At 46.4% G+C, this 25,272-nt stretch overlaps 1 protein-coding gene across 1 annotated transcript in view; it reads right to left on the reverse strand.

Moving 5' to 3' along the window:
- Positions 1–25,272, reverse strand: part of SLC2A2 (solute carrier family 2 member 2) — a 138,309-nt gene that overhangs the window by 19,408 nt on the left and 93,629 nt on the right. The window contains exons 7-8 of the mRNA XM_063916230.1: positions 2,422–2,609; positions 353–457 (exon numbers count right to left, since the gene is read on the reverse strand). Of these exons, the coding sequence (XP_063772300.1) occupies positions 353–457; positions 2,422–2,609 (293 nt within the window). The remainder of the gene's footprint in view (positions 1–352; positions 458–2,421; positions 2,610–25,272) is intronic.

A 25,272-nucleotide genomic window follows, 5' to 3' on the forward strand; every position in this document is an offset into this window, starting at 1 on the left:
GCTACCTAACCTGCTGGCATCTACCCGTCTGCATACACATGGCGAAATTTCAGATGTCAACATTGTTTGAGGATGTCGACATAGTGCCTGTTGAATCATGTTGACGTTCCGAAGTCAACATTGTGGTGTCGACCTTATGAAAGGTGATATAGTTAATGTCGACCATTTAACCGATTTCCGGATCCACTTTCCATCAAAATCTCCCCAAACCAGCGAGTCACCACGGCATTCCGGAACAGCTGGCAAGTACTGTATGGTGTATGTGTATGCTGGTGTATCGTGTATATATATTGATATATATTCTTGTGTTTGTTTTTTACAAGCATATCATTTCTGTTGCATATATACTTACCGAAACCACAGTGAAGATTGTGTTTACCGCACCAACTCCTATGGTTGCGTATACTGGTTGGCTAATTCCTGATTTAGTAAATATGCTTGTAGAATAGTAAAAAATCTGTTAAGAGATGAAAGTTTATTTTATTTTACACTGAGCATAAGGTATTGTGTAAGCAATCTACAGTATGTTGAAAATAACCCCCATGCATATAAACAAAAGAGGCTGCCTTTGTGCCACTCCTGACTGGTTATAACCAGTTAGGTCATACAGATAGACACATACATGTGTAAGTCAGCAGCAAAACAGGGAACAAACAATTTGGTGTATAGTTTTATAAACCTAAATGTTGTAAATGTTGCTACAAATTAAAACTGGGAAAACAAATATAAAAAAACTAAACAAGAAAATAATTAATGACAGTTGACTGACTTACAATGTTTAATTTGGCATTTGCTTTAACTACAAAATGCTCTTAGCACCTTTATTTGATTTGTTTTTTTTTAAACCATTATTTGAGACTAAAGGCCCGTATTCACGGGCCGATTTGGGAACAGATGTGTGCTGAGCGGTTCGCTCAGCACACATCTCTCCCCCCGCTCAGCACAGCGCGATGTGTGCTGAGCATACGGGGGGGCGCTCATTTCACACAGCGGTGAAGTGAGCGACCTGCTAGATTGGCCTGCATGCAGGCTAATCTAGCACCAGCGAAAGCTATCACTGTGAGGGGTACACACAGAGTGATTGCTGCTTAAATTCTAAGCAATCTAGTCAGATTGCTTAGATTTTAAGCAGCGATCGCTCCGTGAGTACCATCGTTAAGTGGGGTATCCAAATAACCACGGTAATGCATTCCGTGATTGCAGCTAATGTTATCACACCTATCTCCCAAAAAATCGATTGCAGCCTGTACGATCTTGTTTATCGCACCTATCCTATCAGGGACGTGCGGTGAGCTAAAAGGCTAAGGGGACACTAGCTAGCACCAGAGCCAGATTTACACACAAAATATGAGCCAAAGCGTACATGTGGGCATTATACACAGGTGCAGCAGTATAAACTCCTGGAAATTTGATGAGTTTTGATCAGAGATGTGCGGAAAAGTTAGCCAGGTGAGGCACTGCCTCACCTGCCATAGACTTTTTACTCCAGAGTTTTGGCTATAAAAATGATTAGAATAATGCAAAAAAGATATTTCAAACATATTCTTTGTATTTTTCATATACTTTATACAATCAAAACGCTGGTAGAAACGTTAAGTATGACAGGGAAGGCTCTGCCTCACCTGCCTCACCTCACCACACGTCACTGTATCCTATCAAAAATTATGATAATGGGATTCGCCCGATAATTCTAGCCTGCAAAACCTGAGATAATTAAAGGAGAAAGTGAGGAAATCTGCCCATAAGGTACTTAAAAAAAAAAAATTGTACCGGACCGATTACTACCACCTGCAAGTCTAAAAACAATTGTCCTACTCATAAAGAACCCCAATATACTTGTCCCAAACCTTATACCCAAATATTCATCACTTTGCAATTTTTGACACCAAAAATGTCATGTCATCATTGGCCAATTAAAAATAATAAAAAAAACAGGGGGGTGTCCCAGGGATTGTGAACAAAATTCAGAGATTGTTACCTTCAAATAGGGATTTTGCACTACTTATCACCTGCTCAGAAATGGTGAAGAGAAATCCAACGATAAACACTATGGATACTTATCGCCAATAACTTATCGCCGCTAATAGGAAACCGAATTACCGTATTTTCAATAATTTATTGCGAAACTGCAATAACAGGGCTAATTGGAAACCCCGGGTGCAGTGCCTCCACCAGTTGACGCCAGCTGCTGCCCTGCTATTTTGGTGTTAGCCCCTCAGATGATGTCACGAGCAGCGCTGTAGCATTGATGGATAACACTTACATGTGTACATAATCCACTGTGCTGGGAGAGATTGGTGGCTGAACAGCAGCTCCCAGAGCACTGGACAAGCACCCAGCATGACAAGAACGTAGAGATGTACATGGGTTATTTGTGCCTTTCCTCCCACAGGCATCAGTGCTAAACATGTATCTTCTTACCGCATTGATGCCAGAAAACTGCTGAGAGATGTGAAGGACCAGCGATACTAGGAGGGGTTGTCTGTAATTTGGAGATTTAAACAACTGAATAATAGAAACTTTCTTTTCACGCGCTGCTTCTTCCTTCTCCTTCCTCATCTCCTCAATATCTTTGGATGTGTCATAATCTCCCTTAAGTCTTTTCAAAACTATAAACAGAACACACAATACATGGGAAAATGTGTTATAAATAATGTATATTAATCTAGGTGTGCATTAATATTACATGCCCTACAAATGACAGTACTGGCCAGTAATGAGGAACCTATATATCAAATTAATTATGTAAAAAAACTTGAAAATTGATTTTTTTAGTCAGATTAAGGCAAAATTAACTATTTAAGAATAATATTGTTGTGTTCAGTACAAAAGTGCTTGCAGCTTTTCACGGTGGGTGGCAATATAGGGCTATTGTACAGATCTCTGTTAGCCAACGCCATCTTTCCCCTGTGGGGAAAGCCCAGTCAGAGGGAATTCTTCTTCTTCTTCTTTTTTTTTTTGCAAAATTGATGTTGGCGTGCAGAATTCAGTACCTATCGCAGGTCGTCCAGACAGATGGAGAATTCTCAGTTGCCTGGAAACCCCCCTTTCCCACAGTCTAGCCAGCGTTTACTACATGCAGTATAAAGGGTGGAATCGAGCTGCTGCACATGCCCAGTGGCAGCAGATTTTCCTACAAAGTCTGCTGTGTGTGTGTCTGGATCTGAGTGCATAGCACCAGAGAGAGAATCTGGTAAGTGGCTTACCATAATCATTAGGCCTACATATTATACTGTATTACATAAACTGCTCTTTATTTGGGCTTGACTATGCTTGTTACATGCTAATTATGCATCCTTCATGGGCTGGCGACAATTGCTCTAATATCAAACATTTGGAGAACCACCTCCAGAGAGCCGGTGTTCGCCCCTGCTGAGGGCAAACGCAGTTTGCAGTTGCAATTGAGACTCATGACATCCAAAATGTGCTGGAAATGTACTGGGTATTCCTCGTTGATGACTCTGATGTGGCAATTAAGATGCACAAAGACGGTCAGTATTATGGGCATATTATCGGCATGGTATGGGAGTTTCGCCTGACTATATGCAAATTCAGACACTTAATCGCTCACATTAGAGGTCGTACTGTGACAGAGTATCATCACCCATCATAAGGCTGATGCAAGTTTTGACACACCGAGCGGTAATACAGGAGATGCTCAAAGTGGGCGTCTCAGTCATTGCACAGTCAGGCAGGTGCTTGTACACAAGAGAAGAGCTGATACTAGCATTAGTATAAAGTCACAGACTTGGCTACAGCAGAAGATGATAGGTGGAAGCAGCGCCTGCAATCTAGGCGCAATGAAGTTAAGGAATGTAGTATTGGGGCTATAAATTGAAGGTTAGCCTGATGGCTACATTTTGCCTCCTGAAGTATATGATATCTGCAGAAGCAGGGGGCGCTTAGTCCAGACAAGGATGGGTTGAAACTTTAAAGTTGTTATGAAGAAAGGGAAGGTCCAGAGAAAAGAGAGGAGGAGATATAGGAGGCGATGACTCAGGAGAACAAAAGACAGTGATGAAAAAATTCCACATTTTCTGTGTAAGAATCTTTCCTCCGGAAATAGGAATATGTGGGACAGATAAGTACCAATCATTCATCTCTTTCTTCAGGATTGAATGTATGCCCTAGATCTTCCTTCATGTGTCTCCACTCTATAGTCCACTATCTGCATTTTCTTCATTTTTGTTTTCTTCTCATTTACACTTTCCTAAACTTCTCCTTATCTGCCCTATCCCTGTTTAAGAATAGGCTGCTAGCAAACTCCGCACCACCCATAATCTCTCGTCATACCCTTCACCTCTATCACCTATATGGGGACATCCTGCCATTCCCCCAGGTTGCGACCGTCGCTTGGCAGACCCATGGCAATCTAGGGGCATTACGAGATTTATTCATGTTAAAAGCCACTCCGCACCAAACTCCTTTGGAGAATTTCAAGAACGCCTTTATGTTCCATCCTCATGTCATTACCATTATATCCAAATTCTTAGTTTCCTTGGCTCATAACTTAAAACTACTCCTTTGAGACCACGTACCTCTTTCGAACATTTGTGTTTACTTTCAATTGGCAGGAAAGGGAACCTCTCGACAAACTATAACACCATTTTAGCTCCAGGACCTCCTTCTTGTGATCCCCATGAACTAGTCTGGGAATTAGACCTCTCTCATCCTTTAGAAGACGATCAATGGGACGAAATTAGAACACGTACTGCTAAGGCTTCTCTTAGCGTTGCGCTTAGGGAGACCTGTTATAAAGTCTATACTCGGTGGTATCTAGTCCCCTCCAGACTTCATTCTGTTTTTCCCACGACCTTGAATCAGTGTTGGAGACTTTGTGAAGAGGAAGGTACCTTTTTCCATACATGGTGGTCCTGCCCTTTTCTTCGACCCTTCTGGAATAAAGTGGGGGAGTTGATTGCTCAAATTTATGGGCATAATGTTGACCTCTCTCCAGAAACAGCTTTGCTCCATGCCCCTATACTTGCACTACCCAAAGATCAAAATAAGCTTATTATGCGAATATGTATGGCGGCTAAATCCATGATAGCTAAACACTGGAAAGGTAAAAAAGCGCCCTCTTTGGTAGCACTTGTGGTTAAGATTAACTACAGTGCTACCATGGAATATATCACTAGTTTACGGAATAATACAGTGGCCCAATTCCATCAAATCGGGTCCCCATGGTACCTTACGCACTCTCTATCCATACCCGGACTCTGTTGATATCCCTGTCTATGTTCACAACTAATCCTTTATTTACTCATCTTCTAACTTTTCATTTTCCCTTACCCAACCTTATACTTAATCTTTTTTCTTTTCCTTTAATTTTGATCTGATCTTAAATGCTCTCTGTTATTAGTTTTTGTAAAGTTTATATATTTTTAAAAAAAAAGGAGTTTGATCAACCAATAAATTATTTTTAGACAGGTTACATGATGTTGTTCTCAGTTAACAATTAGTGATATAGAATAATATGTTTATGTATTTTAATTTTTGAATGTTCCTCTGTATAATGAATCTACTACATTGTTAAAACAACTTTATAACAAGTTCATTATCATGACCTGTAACTAAATGTGTGTATTTTAATTCGGTGACTGTTGATCAGTTTCAATAAAAATGTAAATAATAAAAAAAGAATAGGCTGCTAGTTAGCAACCATCCATGCATAATACCAGACACAGGGGGTAATTCCAAGTTGATCGCAGCAGGATTTTTGATAGCAATTGGGCAAAACCATGTGCACTGCAGGGGAGGCAGATATAACATGTGCAGAGAGAGTTAGATTTGGGTGGGTTATTTTATTTCTGTGCAGGGTAAATACTGGCTGCTTTATTTTTACACTGCAAATTAGATTGCAGACTGAACACACCACACCCAAATCTATCTCTCTCTGCACATGTTATATCTGCCTCCCCTGCAGTGAACATGGTTTTGCCCAATTGCTATCAAAAATCCTGCTGCGATCAACTTGGAATTACCCCCACAGCCAGCACATTGCCATCCCTTTAATACTTACATATGGATATGTATGTGATGTGTATGTATGTATATGGGTGCGTGTGCATATGTATGTGTATATGTGTGTATGTAAGCGTATGTGTGTGTTTTGCCTTATGCTTTTACCTTAAATTCTATCCTACTGCCCTCATTATCTGTTTTAGAAATTACAAATTTGTAGCTCTATTAGCCTGAAGTTAAGCATTGTCCCACACTGAGGAATCTGTCGGCATTTATCTGTTTGAAGCTTTGTACAATATGCTTAGCCACAAATCATCCCATAACATGCAGCATTTAAACTTGATGTAAAAAAAAAAAAATGTTTTGACACTTTATTTGTCCGGCTCTGTTGTTTAGCATTTTACTTAATACTTTTGGTCGCACTATCTGAACGGTGTCATACCAAAGTCAGCTTGTATTTTACACTAAATACCTGGGGGTAAATTTACTAAGATGGGAGTTCTATTTAAGATGGGATGTTGCCCATAGCAACCAATCAGATTTCAGGTGTTATCTTCTAGAAGGTGCTGCATAAATGAGAAGTAGAAGCTGATTGGTTGCTATAGGCAACATCCCATCTGAAATAGAACTCCCATCTTAGTAAATGTACCCCCTGGTTCTATGGGGGAGATTCAATTGTTTGAAAAGTCAGTTGGGTGTCTGGTTTTTCCTATCTAATAGACAGGAAAAATAGACACCCAACCGACTTTTCAAACATTTGAATTCCCCCCTATGTATTACTTTTCTTCTTTCCCATCCCCTCATCCCTTTGTCACTAGAATTTATTAATGTTCTTGCATTTTTGTGTATATTCCTTTCCCACACGTGAAGGTGGGAGGGTTCGAGTTTCTCTTTCATCCCCCATTTCAGGGCCACTTTAAGCAATGTGAGTTTTCTTTTTCCTTTCTTAAGCCAAATTGTACCTTTCTCTGACGTCCTAAGTGGATGCTGGGGACTCCGTCAGGACCATGGGGAATAGCGGCTCCGCAGGAGACAGGGCACAAAACTAAAGCTTTAGGATCAGGTGGTGTGTACTGGCTCCTCCCCCTATGACCCTCCTCCAAGCCTCAGTTAGGTTTTTGTGCCCGTCCGAGCAGGGTGCAATCTAGGTGGCTCTCTTAAGGAGCTGCTTAGAAAAAGTTTTTAGGTTTCTTATTTTCAGTGAGTCCTGCTGGCAACAGGCTCACTGCATCGAGGGACTTAGGGGAGAGAAGTTCAACTCACCTGCGTGCAGGATGGATTGGCTTCTTAGGCTACTGGACACCATTAGCTCCAGAGGGAGTCGGAACACAGGTCTCACCCTGGGGTTTGTCCCGGAGCCGCGCCGCCGACCCCCCTTGCAGATGCTGAAGATTGAAGGTCCAGAAACCGGCGGCAGAAGGCTTTTCAGTCTTCATGAAGGTAGCGCACAGCACTGCAGCTGTGCGCCATTGTTGTCACACACTTCACACCAACGGTCACGGAGGGTGCAGGGCGTTGCTGGGGGCGCCCTGGGCAGCAATGTATAATACCTTATTCTGGCTAAAAATACATCACATATAGCCCCTGGAGGCTATATGGATGTATTTAACCCCTGCCAGGTCTCAGAAAAACGGGAGAAGAAGCCAGCCGAAAAGGGGGCGGGGCCTATTCTCCTCAGCACACAGCGCCATTTTCCCTCACAGAAATGCTGGTGGGAAGGCTCCCAGGCTCTCCCCTGCACTGCACTACAGAAACAGGGTTAAAACAGAGAGGGGGGGCACTTATTTGGCGATATGTATATATATATTAAAATGCTATAAGGGAAAAACACTTATATAAAGGTTGTCCCTGTATAATATAGCGTTTTTGGTGTGTGCTGGCAAACTCTCCCTCTGTCTCCCCAAAGGGCTAGTGGGGTCCTGTCCTCTATCAGAGCATTCCCTGTGTGTGTGCTGTGTGTCGGTACTTGTGTGTCGACATGTATGAGGACGATGTTGGTGAGGAGGCGGAGCAATTGCCGGTAATGGTGATGTCACTCTCTAGGGAGTCGACACCGGAATGGATGGCTTATTTAAGGAATTACGTGATAATGTCAACACGCTGCAAGGTCGGTTGACGACATGAGACGGCCGGCAAACCAATTAGTACCTGTCCAGGCGTCTAAAACACCGTCAGGGGCGTTAAAACGTCCTTTTACCTCAGTCGGTCGACACAGACACGGACACTGACTCCAGTGTCGACGGTGAAGAAACAAACGTATTTTCCTTTAGGGCCACACGTTACTTGTTAAGGGCAATGAAGGAGATGTTACATATTTCTGATACTACAAGTACCACAAAAAAGGGTATTATGTGGAGTGTGAAAAAACTACATGTGGTTTTTCCTGAATCAGATAAATTAAATGAAGTGTGTGATGATGCGTGGGTTTCCCCCGATAGAAAATTATTGGCGGTATACCTTTTCCCGCCAGAAGTTATGGCGCGTTGGGAAACACACCTTAGGGTGGATAAGGCGCTCACACGCTTATAAAAACAAGTGGCGTTACCGTCTCCAGATACGGACGCCCTCAAGGAGCCAACTGATAGGAGGTTGAAAAATATCCTAAAAAGTATATACACACATACTGGTGTTATACTGCGACCAGCGATCGCCTCAGCCTGGATGGGCAGCGCTGGGGTGGCTTGGTCGGATTCCCTGACTGGAAATATTGATACCCTTGACAGGGACAGTATTTTATTGACTATAGAGCATTTAAAAGATGCATTTCTATATATGCGAAACTCTGGCATCAAGAGTAAGTGCGATGTCCATATCTGCCAGACGATGTTTATGGACACGACAGTGGTCAGGTGATGCAGATTCCAAACGGCACATGGAAGTATTGCCGTATAAAGGGGAGGAGTTATTTGGGGTCGGTCCATCGGACCTGGTGGCCACGGCAACAGCTAGAAAATCCACCTTTTTTTACCCCAAGTCACATCTCAGCAGAAAAAGACATAGTCTTTTCAGCCTCAGTCCTTTCGTCCCCATAATATCTGCCCAGGGATAGAGGTAAGGGAAGAAGACTGCAGCAGGCAGCCCATTCCCAGGAACAGAAGCCTTCCACCGCTTCTGCCAAGTCCTCAGCATGACGCTGGGGCCGTACAAACAGGTGCGGTGGGGGGTCGTCTCAAGAGTTTCAGCACGCAGTGGGCTCACTCGCAAGTGGACCCCTGGATCCTACAAGTAGTATCCCAGGGGTACAGATTGGAAATTCGAGACGTCTCCCCCTCGCAGGTTCCTGAAGTTTGCTTTACCAACGTCTACCTCCGACAGGGAGGCAGTATTGGAAACAATTCACAAGCTGTATTCCCAGCAGGTGATAATCAAAGTACCCCTCCTACAACAAGTAAAGGGGTATTATTCCACACTATATTGTGGTACTGAAGCCAGACGGCTAGGTGAGACCTATTCTAAATGGAGCCACTCAGAGCAGTGATAGCGAACCAGGAAGAAGGGGACTATATGGTGTCCCTGGACATCAAGGATGCTTACCTCCATGTCCAAATTTGCCCTTCTCACAAAGGGTACCTCAGGTTCGTGGTACAAAACTGTCACTATCAGTTTCAGACGCTGCCGTTTGGATTGTCCACGGCACCCCGGGTCTTTACCAAGGTAATGGCCGAAATGATGATTCTTCTTCAAAGAAAAGGCGTCTTAATTATCCCTTACTTGGACGATCTCCTGATAAGGGCAAGGTCCAGAGAACAGTTGGAGGTCTGAGTAGCACTATCTCAAGTAGTTCTACGACAGCACGGGTGGATTCTAAATATTCCAAAATCGCAGCTGTCTCCGACGACACGTCAGCTGTCCCTAGGGATGATTCTGGACACAGTCCAGAAAAAGGTGTTTCTCCCGGAGGAGAAAGCCAGGGAGTTATCCGAGCTAGTCAGGAACATCCAAAAACCAGGAAAAGTGTCAGTGCATCATTGCACAAGGGTCCTGGGAAAAATGGTGGCTTCTTACGAAGCGATTCCATTCGGCAGATTTCACGCAAGAACTTTTCAGTGGGATCTGCTGGACAAATGGTCCGGATCGCATCTTCAGATGCATCAGCGCATAACCCTGTCTCCAAGGACAAGGGTGTCTCTTCTGTGGTGGCTGCAGAGTGCTCATCTACTAAAGGGCCACAGTTATGCATTCAGGACTGGGTCCTGGTGACCACGGATTCCAGCTTGAAAGGCTGGGGAGCTGTCACACAGGGAAAAAATTTCCAGGAAGTGTGATCAAGTCTGGGGACTTCTCTCCGCATAAATATACTGGAGCTAAGAGCAATTTACAATGCTCTAAGCTTAAGCAAGACCTCTGCTTCAAGGTCAGCCGGTATTGATCCAGTGGGACAACATCACGGCAGTCGCCCACGTAAACAGACAGGGCGGCACAAGAAGCAGGAGGACAATGGCAGAAACTGCAAGGATTCTTCGCTGGGCGGAAAATCATGTGATAGCACTGTCAGCAGTTTTCATTCCGGGAGTGGACAACTGGGAAGCAGACTTCCTCAGCACGACCTCCACCCGGGAGAGTGGGGACTTCATCGAGAAGTTTTTTCCACATGATTGTGCACCGTTGGGAAAGACCAAAGGTGGACATGATGGCGTCCCGCCTGAACAAAAAACTGGACAGGTATTGCGCCAGGTCAAGAGACCCTCAGGCAATAGCTGTGGACGCTCTGGTAACACCATGGGTGTACCAGTCGGTGTATGTGTTCCCTCCTCTGCTTCTCATACCAAAGGTACTGAGAATTATAAGACGTAGAGGAGTAAGAACTATACTCGTGGCTCCGGATGGGCCAAGAAGGACTTGGTACCCGGAACTTCAAGAGATGCTCACAGAGGACTCAGGGCCTCTGCCGATAAGAAGGGACTTGCTTCAGCAAGTACCATGTCTGTTCCAAGACTTACCGCGGCTGCGTTTGACGGCATGGCGGTTGAACGCCGGATCCTAAGGGAAAAAGGCATTCCGGAAGAGGTCATTCCTACCCTGGTCAAAGCCAGGAAGGAGGTGACCGCACAACATTATCACCACATGTGGCGAAAATATGTTGCGTGGTGTGAGGCCAGGAAGGCCCCACGAAGAAATTTCAACTCGGTCGATTCCTGCATTTCCTGCAAACAGGAGTGTCTATGGGCCTTAAATTGGGGTCCATTAAGGTTCAAATTTCGGCCCTGTCGATTTTCTTCCAGAAAGAATTGGCTTCAGTTCCTGAAGTCCAGAAATTTGACAAGGGAGTACTGCATATACAACCCCCTTTTGTGCCTCCAGTGGCACTGTGGGATCTCAACGTAGTCCTGGGATTCCTCAAATCACGTTGGTTTAAACCGCTCAAATCTGTGGATTTGAAATATCTCACATGGAAAGTGACCACGATGTTGGCCCTGGCCTCGGCCAGGCGAGTGTCAGAATTGGCGGCTTTGTCTCACAAAAGCCCATATCTGATTGTCCATTCGGACAGGGCAGAGCTGCGGACTCGTCCCCAGTTTCTCCCTAAGGTGGTGTCAGCGTTTCATCTGAACCAGCTTATTGTGGTACCTGCGGCTACTAGAGACTTGGAGGACTCCAAGTTGCTAGATGTTGTCAGGGCCCTGAAAATATTGATTTCCAGGACGGCTGGAGTCAGGAAAACTGACTTGCTGTTATCCTGTATGCACCCAAAAAAAACTGGGTGCTCTTGCTTCTAAGCAGACGATTGCTAGTTGAATGTGTAGTACAATTCAGCTTGCACATTCTGTGGCAGGACTGCCACAGCCAAAATATATAAATGCCCATTCCACAAGGAAGGTGGGCTCATCTTGGGCGACTGCCCGAGGGGTCTCGGCTTTACAACTTTGCCGAGCTGCTACTTGGTCAGGGGCACACCCTGGCTGAGGAGGACCTGGAGTTCTCTCACTCGGTGCTGCAGAGTCATCCGCACTCTCCCGCCCGTTTGGGAGCTTTGGTTTAATCCCCATGGTCCTGACGGAGTCCCCAGCATCCACTTAGGACGTCAGAGAAAATAAGATTTTACTTACCGATAAATCTATTTCTCGTAGTCCGTAGTGGATGCTGGGCGCCCATCCCAAGTGCGGATTGTCTGCAATACTTGTACATAGTTATTGTTACAAAAAAATCGGGTTGTTATTGTTGTGAGCCGTCTGTTCAGAGGCTCCTACGTTTGTCATAATGTTAACTGGGTTTAGATCACAAGTTATACGGTGTGATTGGTGTGGCTGGTATGAGTCTTACCCGGGATTCAATATCCTTCCTTATTGTGTACGCTCGTCCGGGCACAGTATCCTAACTGAGGCTTGGAGGAGGGTCATAGGGGGAGGAGCCAGTACACACCACCTGATCCTAAAGCTTTAGTTTTGTGCCCTGTCTCCTGCGGAGCCGCTATTCCCCATGGTCCTGACGGAGTCCCCAGCATCCACTACGGACTACGAGAAATAGATTTATCAGTAAGTAAAATCTTATTTTTAATCCCAAATTCAATTGCTAAGTGCTGACCATTGCAAATTAATGTTTTTGTTTTTTTTCAAACATCGATGGTCAGAGGCTGAGTCTGGGCTGTTCGGTCATTGATGTAATGTAGTCGATAGTATGACATCCATGCCTGTGCTCGATAGTTAAGCAGCAACAGTGATTGGGCGGGACACTTGTAATCTATGGTTTCTGATGATGGTTTCATTCAGAGGAGGTCATCGATGGTCATCACTACAATTAACCTCCTCCAACTCCTCAGTTCAGCAGCCACCCCTTCCCTCAGGTTTCTGGACAAATAAATTCCATCACTTATCCCCTCCCCCCTTAACTAGGCCTCACTTAACTCTCTCCATTAACTACCCCCACCCTATAGGTACATACACACACATACAGTCCCTCTGCATGTTCACCTATCTCCTGTAATAGTACTTACATCTAATATACACATGTTCATGCAAGCATCCCATCATGTGCAGTCACCTCAGTGTGTGTGTGTGTGTGTGTGTGTGTGTGTGTGTGTGTGTGTGTGTGTGTGTGTGTGTGTGTGTGTGTACCTGAGTATGCACATAGCGCTATACTATACAATATAATGCAGATCAGTTATTACATTAATGTGCCTAGTTATATTACATGGTATGAGGTAGAATAATACAGATCAGTGCTTTCATTGCTTGCTGTAGATATGTTGAAGTGTATTCATTTATTATTATCTTTTGTGTATATGGTGACACAAGCTCGTGCGGGCACATGTGTGGGTTGGATGTATTTACATATGGGTGTGCATGCTTATAGGTGTTGGCACATAGGTAGGGGTCAGTTTGTGCAGGGGTATACATGTGGTATATATGTGCATGGATGTATATAGGTATATGTATGTATATATCTGTATGTATAGGTGCATGGATGTGGGTGTATAGGTGTGTGCACATGTATACACATATACACATGCGTATATTAATTATTATTACCAGTTATTTATACAGCGCACACATTCCGCAGAGTTTTACAGAGAATATTTGGCCATTCAGATCAGCTCCTGCCCCAGTGGAGCTTACAGTCTAGATTCCATACTACATGTACACGCACACACATTCATGGTAGGATTAACTGTGGTTGTGTTATTATTATTACCAGTTATTTATATAGCGCACACTTATTCCTAGGCACTTACAGAGAGTATATGGCCATTCACATCACTCCCTGCGCCAGTGGAGCTTACAATCTATATTCCCTACCACATGTACACACACACACACACACACACACACACACACACACACACACACACATATTCACGCGGGGGCTAATTTTGTTGGGAGCCAATTAGCCTGTGGGAGGACACAGGAGTACCTGGAGGAGAGGTGTATCTAGGGGACCAGGCGCTCCTGGAAAAGTAAGGGACTGCCCCCCCCTCCCCCCCATATTTGAAATAGGGAAGGTGCATGTGCAAAAAAGGGGCACGATCTTGTGGGAAGGGAGCATGACCACACAATAGTACTCCCAATTCAAATTACGTTACACAGTAGTACCCCTTATACACATTATGTCACACACTAGTGCCCCTTACACAGTAATCCTTGTCACACTGTGGAGAAATCAGCAGTGCCTGGTGCAGTCAATGAGGGGCACTGCACAGCGATGCCACCCGAAGTCAGGGGGTATAATCAAATATTAATGGCAGTGAAAAGTGATCTCTGCGCACTACCTAGTAGTGGTGATGTAGTGATATATTAAGAATAGCATTCTAGTAGTTTATTTTGAGTTTCTTCACTATAGTGCATTGTGGTGCCGAACACCGGTGCCAGCTCTTGGCTGCTGTGCGACCCACCAGCCCAGGCACTGCCACTACTAAGTGATTCCACTCCCTGGCCAAGGGTGGCACCACCAGGCAGCGCCCCCTCCTCTGCCAGTGCACCTGGTGAGTGCCATCCTGGCCAATGGGTAGATAACCTCCTGTCCCCAGCACATAGCTGTAGTTCCCACTCCCTCCCAGCACATAGAAGTAGCCTCCATCCCGCTCCCAGCACATAGTCGTAATCTCCATTCCCCTCCCAGCACAGTCGTAGTCCCCCTCCTCCTCCCAGCACATAGTCGTAATCTCCATTCCCCTCCCAGCACATAGCCGTAGCACCCATCCCCCTCCCAGCATATAGCCATGGTCTTCGCCCTCCCTGCACATAGCCATGGTCTCCCCCCTCCCTGCACATAGCCATGGTCAACCCCCTCCCTGCACATAGCCATGGTCAACCCCCACCCTGCACATAGCCATGGTCTCCCCTCTCCCTGCACATAGATATAGCCATGGTCTCCCCCTTCCCTGCATATAGTCTTCTTCCCTCCCAGCGCAGTCTCCCCACTCCCTGCATATAGTCCTCTCCCCTACCAGCACAGAGCCCCCCCCCCTGCATATAGTCCTCTCCCCTCCCAGCACACCACAGAGTCTCGTCCCCCCCGCATATAGTCCTTCCCCTCCCAGCAGTCTCCCCCCGTGCATATAGTCCTCTCCCGTCCCAGCACAGAGTCGTCATCCCCCCCTTATATAGTCCTCTCCCCTGCCAGCACAGAGTCTCCCCCCTGCATATAGTCCTCTCCCCTCCCAGCACAATGTCTCCCCCCTCCCTGCATATAGTCCTCTCCCCTCCCAGCACAGAGTCTCCCCCTCCCTGCATATAGTTCTCTCCCCTCCCAGCACACTTTCCCCCCACCCCTGCATATATTCCTCTCCCCTCCCAGCACAGAGTCCCCCCCTGCATATAGTTCTATCCCCTCCCAGCACAGAGTTAACCCCCCCATGCATATAGTCTTCTCCCCTCCTAGCACATAGTCTTCCCCTTCCAGCATATAGTCCTCTACCCTCCCAGCACAGAGTCTCGCCCTCCCTGCATATAGTCCTTTCACGTCCCTACATATAGTCCTCCCCCTCCTTGCATATAGTCCTCTCCCCTCCCTGCATATAGTCCTCTCGCCTCAAAGCACATATCAATTTAATATGTTGCAGTACCAAGTATGATGAGCTGGGCATCGCCTGGGCTGGAGGATTGCACAGTAGGCAGAAACACCACATTTCAGCACCGCACCACACTTCGTGAAGAAAGTGAAAGTAAACTACAGTTCCCAGCAACCCTTGCTGCCAGGAGTTCCCGACAGCAAGGGCTGCTGGGAACTGTAGTTTACTTTCACTTTCTTCACTAGTGCATTGCGGTGCCAAACGCCGCCACCTGTTCCTGCCTACTTTGAGATCCTCCAGCCCATGCGATGCCACCACTAAGTGATTCCACCCATTGACCGAAGGTGGCACTGCTGGCCGGCACCCCCTCCTTGGCTGGCACCCCTGGCGAGTGCCATCCTGGCCAATAGGTAGATACGCCCCTGCCTGGAGGGGACCCAGACAGCCATGGGAAGAGGATGCAAGCTTCACAGTTGAAGCCACAGTGTGAGTCAAGCCCATGACCTCAGTGCTGTGGAGTAGTGCTGCCTATGTGTTTATGTGTATATAATTGTAGATTCATAGGTATAAGGCTATGTATTTATGCAAATCAAGGTACATGTATACGTTGGCTGATATACAAGCATGAAGGTACATAATATAGGTGTATGTATGCCAGTATAGGTAGGTTACATACATACTGTATGTGTAACATAATAGCATATAGTTGGGCAGCAGACAGAAACTATCTGGCCCATATTGTCTGCCCCTTTGAGGGTGCGGTTACGGGTAGATATAGTAATATGCATATATGCATAGGTCACTTTGTAGGCAAGAGAGAGAGAGAGAGAGAGAGAGAGAGAGAGAGAGAGAGAGAGTTATGTATGTGTGGGCATGTATTCATAAGCTACTTATAATTACTGCCCTCTTCCTCACATTTCAGATTTGTGGTGCCCGGAGACATGGGGATTGTGGGTCATTCATCTTCTGGGCTGAGAAATTTGTTAGAGACCATAAGTTGAGCAGTGACAGGGACAAGCAGGATCAAATTATATAGTAGACAGAGATGAGGGGAATATAGTGGGCATATATAGTATAACAATTAAAGTCTGCACTCATTGCATTGGGCAGCAAGTACGGGAAACCAAATAAGATAGTAATTCACATGGGGGGTGATGATTTAGGCACAAGGACATTCAGGAACAAACAAATTTGGAACAATTAAAAGCCCTGTGGCCAGGCACCCACATAGTTTGGTCAAATTTAGTCCCAAGGAAACACAGGCATGAAGGTCAGGTGCAGCAATGAACAGAACAAGGAGAAAAATCAACAACTTAATGCAGGCTTGCATGCACGACCTAGATGGTGAAGTAAATGTCACCCACAACTGAAACCTAGAATGGAATCCCTGTACAGAGAAGATGGAATGCTTCTGTCTCAACTTAGCATATCTTGCTTTGTTGGGAATTTGCTACAGGGGTTAGGAGGCTAGTTGGTGGGGGGCTAGGTCCTAGCTGTGGCGAGAAATGCAATTGCAAACTAAAAATAACAAAATTACATTGTTAACAAGGTTGTGGGAGGATGATGGGGGTAATTCAGAGTTGATCACAGCAGCAAATTTGTTAACAATTGGGCAAAACCATGTGCACTGCAGGGGGGGGGGGGGGCAGATAGAACATGTGCAGAGAGAGTTAGATTTGGGTGGGGTGTGTTCAAACTGAAATCTAAATTGCAGTGTAAAAATAAAGCAGCCAGTATTTACCCTGCACAGAAACAATATAACCAACCCAAATCTAACTCTTTCTGTAAAAGTTATATCTGCTCCACCTGGAGTGCACATGGTTTTGCCCAACTGCTAACAAATTTGCTGCTGCGATCAACTCTGAATTACCCCCAATATGTCCTCCGGGGCCGTGTAGTGATTTGGCACACTTCACGGAATGGCCTGCCTCATGCCGGGGTGGTGTATGACACCTGTGCAAGGTGTGGGCCATATTGCTGCTAGTAATATCTCGGCCCCATTGTCCGATGTTAGACCGTGAAGGCTGATCCTCCCAAGCTGACCATTGGTACCAAACTCGGACCATCACCCGCTAGCAAAGGGAGGAGTGAGGTCTGATTTCATGGACAGTAGGATTGAAGAACCCAGTCCGCAAAGTGGGTGGGCACATCGGTGCTCACCTGTGGACGGGGTGGGTTGGAATACCCACCCCAATTACCAAATTTGAATAGTATATTTGCAATTGCTTTTCCTGGGCAACCAACTTTGTGGAAGTGATCAATAAAATGTGGACCTTCTTCCGCCAGCCATGGTGTGTTGTGTCTTATTTAATCTGGGTCTGAGGAGTTCATCTGCAAGAATATAAAATTATGCTGTATCTAATACACAATATTTCATTTGCATTATCTTCCCATGGCTGAGATTATGATGTGCAATGTATGGACATGTTTAGGAATGCCTTTGTTAGGAAACAATTAGTTAAGTTATACATTAAACTAAAGAATGTCTCACAGGGTTGCCAATGCTGAACTCCACCTTCCTTTAACTACTAACATAATTGAACACACCATAAAATACTTTATATAAATATTTCAGGTCACCAGTATTCCACCCCTTCTCCCTGTGTCTTACTTACAGAATAGTCATCTAACCTTACCCTCGACTGAACTAGATTGTCCCTGAGTTTTGTGTCTTTGGGCGGCTGATATCTTGTAAAAAATTAGCCAATGGCTCAGAGAAATGTACTTTTAGCTTAATTTGTTTTTCATTACATTCCCTATTGTATGCATTATGGTGGTTATAGCTGTGTTTTATTATCATTTGTATCTGAGTTGTGTGCAGTTGTAAATGAAAAATAAAATATTTATAAGTCAGACAATTGGGTGGCACTCACTGCACAGATACATTGATTCAGATTCCTTGATTAATCGAAAGTTTCAGGACTTTATATTGTGTCCTTTCTTCAGGGATACACAACAAAGGTCCTCAAATGTTGGATAAATGCAAGATTTTGACCCAATGCATTTTGTCTCTTTGACTTCCTCATGCATGATGATGAGCCTGTGACAATTCTGGATATTTTTTCCTTTTTCAGTGTCAATTGATTACGGGCAAGTCACAAACCATCCTTAACACAGTTTATCATTTTATAAGGCACCAGGCCCTCAGGATTACAACATATACTTGGGTGCCAGAAAATAGGCTGTTCCTGGGCACACCATCACTCAGTTAATGGGCATCCAACAATACCTGTGCAGAAAGACAGTTATAAAACAGATGCTTAGATGGATGATGCACCTGGGGCAATGTCTGTATCCACACTTGCAAGAATGTACTGACGCAGTGGCGGAACTTGTGAGTGGTAGGCCTAGGTGCAAAAATATAATTTGGGCAGCCCTTCTCCTCCCCAACCAAGTTAACAATATGCCACATGGCAGTGGGTGACTGGGAGAGGCAAAGGGTAACAGCGTAAGACAGTAGAGGTAGAGGTTGACTCAGAGAGGCAGAAGGTGACAGCGGAATACAGGGGATGGCAGTGGGTGACAGTCAGAGACAGTGGGTGACAAGGGTACAAGTACAATGTCCTGCACGGTGTGGAGAACAGGGGGCATGTACCTTGGTGGGGGCAAAAAAACAGCGGCCTCTGTTCTGTCTGTGACAGGGACCCCCAGCCCTTGTGCTTTCCTCAGATTTTTGGCACTCAGTCAGGCAGACTCTGACAGTGCCAGTTACACTGGTTGTGAGCTGTCTTTAATTCACAGACAGCAGTGAATCAGAATAATGTACAGCTGTCTGTTAATAAGAAGCAGTGTGTGGTTGTGATAATCAGTGCTGATACGTGGCAGGACCAGTGGTGCAGGTAGAAAAAAATGTCTTATAGGTACTGTGTGCGCGTGCCGAAGGCACACGCACCCAAAAATGGGTGTGGTCAAATGCCACATGGTGTGGTCAATGAAAATGGAGCCTTGGCTGCCGGTCCACGACCTCTGATTGGCTCACAGGCTGGTGCCGAATTGAAGGTAGACACCGAGGGGCAGGAGAGGCGCAAGCTGTGCTCTCCTCCCCTCACAGCAGCAGCGCGGTGAGTAGCAGCGTGGTGAGCAGCAGCGGAGGGAGGGGTGGCCGGGAGGCGATCGAGCCACATGCGGGGGTTGAAAGAGCCGCATGCGGCTCGAGAGCCGTGGTTTGGCCACCGCAGGTCTAGTTGGTGAGTGCAATGAGCGGTGGCCCAGTGGCAGTGGTTACAGCGTACCCACGGCTAAATTCTTAAGGGTATGCCGTACTCGTGCGTACCCGCCCACTTGCATCGCTGGTCAGGACGCCTATCAGTCCGGTCAGCCATGTCTCCCTAAGGTAAGGGGCAGGTTCCTCAGGCAGTGGGACCCACCTTGCTCTCTGCACTGGGCCATTCATCCGACATTGCTTAGACTGGTCTGTGGGGTTGCCAGGGGACAACTTATTGCTGGTCTGGGCAGCAGTGGGCCCCTTTGTCCTCAGGTGCCCTGGTGCAATGCACCTGCTGCACCAATGGTAGTTCTGCTTCTGTCCTGAGGAGTATGCTACCCTGCATGGCCATACATGCCAAGACTTTGTTTCTATTTGTGAGCCTCTTGGAGGCCATCTTCTTTCATATATGCTATGCTATCGTAGCAGAGAACCCTGTAGTAGACCCCATTTTGTCCTGTGCCCAGATGAGCTTGGTTTCCACAGGTTTACATATATGTACCTAGTGAGCATGACTATGTGACTGTGGTAGACAGAGCTGCCAGTGTCGATGAGTGTGTTTGTTTGTTTGTTTGTGTGTGTGTGGGGGGGGTACTAATTACCCAGGCCCAGGCTTGTTGGAGAGGTCCAACAAGCCTGGGTCGCCACCACCCCACCAAGGTCTGCCACCCCCCACAAGTATACTTACCTTGCTCCGGCAAGCGTGTCTCTCCTCCGCGGGGTCATCTTCACAGTGACATCTCTTTGGGAAGATGGCACCGTAGATTGCTCTCTAGTGCACATGCTCCATCTTCCAGAATATCACTGGGAAGATAATGCCGCTGAGGAGGAGGGCACCGCTTGCCGGATCTAGGTAAGATCAACGCCCCCGGATATGCCATGACCCCCATAAAGTACCTGGGCTCTGCGAACCTCTCTATGGCCCTGACAGTTGCACAAACTATAAACAGCATGGCTACAAGCATTTACTGTAGGCACATAAATAATCCTCTCTGTCTCTTTGTCCTATTCATCATCACACTCGCAGAAATGTTAGTTTGTACATGTTTAAAGCAACAAGCGTATTCATTATTAGGGGCCCTAGTATTCAGCAAACTCTGAAAACTGAATGTTCATGGAGTTTGCTTGCAGGGACCAACGCCATGTTCAGATGGCATTGACTCCCGGAGACCTGCTTCTTCCTATGGGAAGGAGGTTTAGGTTGTGAAGACGGATCTGAGCAGATCCCTCCGCTGCCACCACAATGAGTGCTCGGCGGACGTGCAAATGCGTGACCTCATATCAGACAAGCACCAAGTAAGTATCACTGTTACTTCTGTAGCAGTGTTAGGGATCGTGGGGACAGCTGATTTTTGGAGCAGCTGTCCATGTAGCTGAGCAACACTAAATATTGGTCCGTAATTAAGTATCCGCAACTCGGTCCCCCTTAAGAGAAATATATTTGTCAATAGTATAATAGCATAAATAAAAAGAACTTCCAACCAAAACAGTCACAGCAGGAGTATGTTCAAAAATGACTTCTCAGTACTCCACTTGCAAAGGAGGATCACAGGGTTATAGGTGACCGAGATGTTAAATAAATGTGGGATCTAAGCACTACAAGGGTGCTTGTTTGTGTGGTTGTGAGCCACGGAAACAGAACTATAGGTCATTTCCTTTAACTAAAAGTAATCATGACACAATCACAATTTGTATTGTCAGGCTTACTATATTCTGTCAGATCAGCAAAAGCAAGAGTAAGAATAAATAGTTCATCAGCTTAGAAAAAAATGCTAAAAATTTGAACATCATGCACTTCTAGTGAGTATGTGTTTTGGGTTCAGTAGCCAGATATACTGTATGAAATATAGCCACTGCTGTCTGTCAGTAAGCCTGATACAAGTTGCACAACTAATGTAATGGTGGATCTGCAGCTATATCTATAGGCGGATCGGGCAGTGTGTTGTGCATACACACTGCCCGATCCGTCATGACTAACGTCACGAACTGGGCGGGTATTTATATGTGCTCGCCCAGTTGAGCCGTTAATCACCGGCGGACTTAGCAGCATGTGTACGGGCAGTCGGCTGACTGCCCGTACACACACAACAATACACCAATATATCTGACGCCAGTGGCGGAACTAGCGAGCGGTGGGCCCAGGTGCGACAAAATGCTTTGCCCCCCCCCTCCCATCCCATCCAAGTCCACCCCCTCACCCCTGGAGAGGATCTGGTGAGGGGGACCTGCTCAGGGCCAGAGAAATGGATACCTAGCAACAGTGCAGTAACTATACATTTTAGCACTGTGTGCAAGAAACGGCATCGGAGCCCCACCCCTGCATGCAAAACAGGGGCAGTGCGCTCCATAGGCGCACGCAAAAATACATAGTGGCGTGGCTTCGTGGGGAAGGCGTGTGGCCACAAAATAATACCAATTCATAAAACGGTGCACAGTAGTCTCCATTATTCAAATTACGCCGCACAGTAACACCACTACACCAGGTAGAGACCCTTTTACACCTTACGGCGGACAGAGTACTCTTTTTACACATTAAGGCAGACAGCGTCCCCTTTTTACACATAACGGCAGACAGCGTGCACTTTTTACACATAACGGCAGACAGCGTGCCCTTGTTACACATAGCGGCAGACAGCGTACACTTTTTACACATAACGGCAGACAGCGTGCCCTTGTTAAACATAGCGGCAGACAGCGTACACTTTTTACACATAACGGCAGACAGCGTCCCCCTTTTTACACATTACGGCAGACAGCGTGCCCTTTTTACACATAACGGCAGACAGCGTCCCCTTTTTGCACATTACTGCAGATAGCCTGCCCTTGTTACACATTACGGCAGACAGCGTCCCCCTTTTTACACATTGCGGCAGACAGCGTACACTTTTTACACATAACGGCAGACAGCGTGCCCTTGTTAAACATAGCGGCAGACAGCGTACACTTTTTACACATATCGGCAGACAGCGTCCCCCTTTTTACACATTACGGCAGACAGCGTGCCCTTTTTACACATTACGGCAGACAGCATGCCCTTGTTACACATTACGGCAGACAGCATGCCCTTGTTACACATTACGGCAGACAGCGTCCCCCTTTTTACACATTGCGGCAGGCAAATTCCCCCTTTTTACACATTTGCGGCCGACAGATTCCCCATTTTTACACATTGCGGCAGGCAGATTCCCCCTTTTTACACATTACGTCAGGCAGATTCCCCCTTTTTACACATTCGCGGCAGGCAGATTCCCCCTTTTTACACATTGCGGCAGGCAGATTCCCCATTTCTCTTACGTCCTAGAGGATGCTGGGGACTCCGTAAGGACCATGGGGTATAGACGGGCTCCGCAGGAGATAGGGCACCTAAAAAGAACTTTGACTATGGGTGTGCACTGGCTCCTCCCTCTATGCCCCTCCTCCAGACCTCAGTTAGATCTTGTGCCCAGAGGAGAATGGGTGCACTGCAGAGAGCTCTCCAGAGTTTTCTGTGGAAAAAGAATTTTGTTAGGTTTTTTATTTTCAGGGAGTCCTGTTGGCAACAGGCTCCCTGCATCGTGGGACTGAGGAGAGAGAAGCAGAGCTTGCTTGTGAAGTTGGGCACTGCTTCTAGGCTACTGGACACCATTAGCTCCAGAGGGAGTCGGAACACAGATCTCACCTGGGGTTCGTCCCGGAGCCGCGCCGCCACCGTCCTCCTCACAGATGCCGAAGATAGAAGCCGGGTGAGTATTGAGGAAAAGACTTCAGGCGGCAGAAGACATCAGATCTTCATGAGGTAAGCGCGCAGCGGTAAGCTACGCGCCATTGCTCCCTGTCACACACACAATGCAGGCACTGAAGGGTGCAGGGCGCAGGGGGGGGGCGCCCTGGGCAGCAATAAACCTCGTTTTGGCCATAAATAAGGTGGATTAGGCTGGGGGACAGTAAATCCGCGGACCCCCGCCATTTTGTTAATATATGATGAAGGGACCGAAGCCCGCCTTCGGGTGGGCGGGGCTTGATCCTCAGCACTAACCAGCGCCATTTTCTCCACAGAGGCTGCATGAGGAAAACGCTGGCTCCCTGTTCTCTCCCCTGCTGAGCTTCACTGGTTGGAAAAAGGAGGAGGGGGGCACTTTGGCGACGCAGTGAGTGGAGATTACGATTATAAACATATAAAAGCGCTATCTGGTTGTATATTCCAGTGTTTTTAAGCGCTGGGTGTGTGCTGGCATACTCTATCTCTCTGTCTCTCCTAAGGGCCTGGTTGGGGTTTTGTCCCCTTATAGGTAAATCCCTGTGTGTGGGGGGTGTCGGTACGTGTCTGAGGCGGAAGGCTTCTCCAAGGAGGAGGTGGAGCAAATGAGTGGTGTGTCCCCGTTGGTTGTGCCAACTCCTGATTGGATGGACATGTGGCATACGTTGCATGCAAGTGTGGCATCTTTACATAAGAGGCTTGATAAGGCTGGTTTAGGGGGGACATCAGGTGGTCAATCCTCAGATTGGACCGACTCACAGGGCCCGTCGGGGTCTCAAAAGCGTCCCTTAACACAAGACACTACTACCGACACGGATTCTGATTCCAGTGTCGACTATGACGAAGTAAAATTGCACCCTAGGGTGACTAAAACTATTCAGGGTATGATTGTGGCAATAAGGGATGTCTTGCATATTGTGGATGAACCCTCGGTCCCCGACACAAGGGTACACATGTTTAAGGAAAAGAAACAGATTATTAATTTTCCCACATCTCATGAATTAAATGAGTTCTTTGGAAAAGCTTGGGAGACTCCGGATAAGAGACCGCAGATCCCCAAAAGAATTTTTATGGCATACCCTTTCCCTAAGCAGGACAGGGAGATTTGGGAATTACCCCCCACTATGGACAAGGCCCTGACGCGCTAATCCAAGAAAGTGGGGCTACCGTCTCCTGACACAGCGGCCCTTAAAGACCCAGCAGATCGCAGGCAAGAAACTACCTTAAAGGGTATTTATTCTCATACGGGTGCTGTGCTAATACCGACGATTGCGTCGGCATGGGTGTGTAGCGCAATTGCAGCTTGGACAGATGAGCTGGCAGATCAATTTGATACTATGGATAAGGATACTATGGGGGTAATTCCAAGTTGATCGCAGCAGGATTTTTGTTAGCAATTGGGCAAAACCATGTGCACTGCAGGGGAGGCAGATATAACATGTGCAGAGAGAGTTAGATTTGGGTGGGGTGTGTTCAAACTGCAATCTAATTTGCAGTGTAAAAATAAAGCAGCCAGTATTTACCCTGCACAGAAATAAAATAACCCACCCAAATCTCTCTCTCTCTGCACATGTTATATCTGCCCCACCTGCAGTGCACATGGTTTTGCCCAATTGCTATCAAAAATCCTGCTGCGATCAACTTGGAATTACCCCCTATATTCCTAACTCTAGCCCATATAAAAGACGCAGTCTTATTTATGAGGGATGCTCAAAGGGACATTGGATTGCTAGCTTCTAGGGCCAATGCCATGGCTATCTCAGCGAGAAGATCCTTATGGACTCGCCAATGGACGGGTGATGCGGATTCCAAGAAACATATGGAAGTACTACCCTATAAGGGGGATGTATTGTTTGGGGATGGGCAGACGGACCTGGTTTCCACAGCTACAGCAGGTAAATCAAATTTTTTACCATATATTCC

The sequence above is a fragment of the Pseudophryne corroboree genome, chromosome 4 (genome assembly GCF_028390025.1).
Source record: "Pseudophryne corroboree isolate aPseCor3 chromosome 4, aPseCor3.hap2, whole genome shotgun sequence".
Classification (NCBI taxonomy): domain Eukaryota; kingdom Metazoa; phylum Chordata; class Amphibia; order Anura; family Myobatrachidae; genus Pseudophryne; species Pseudophryne corroboree.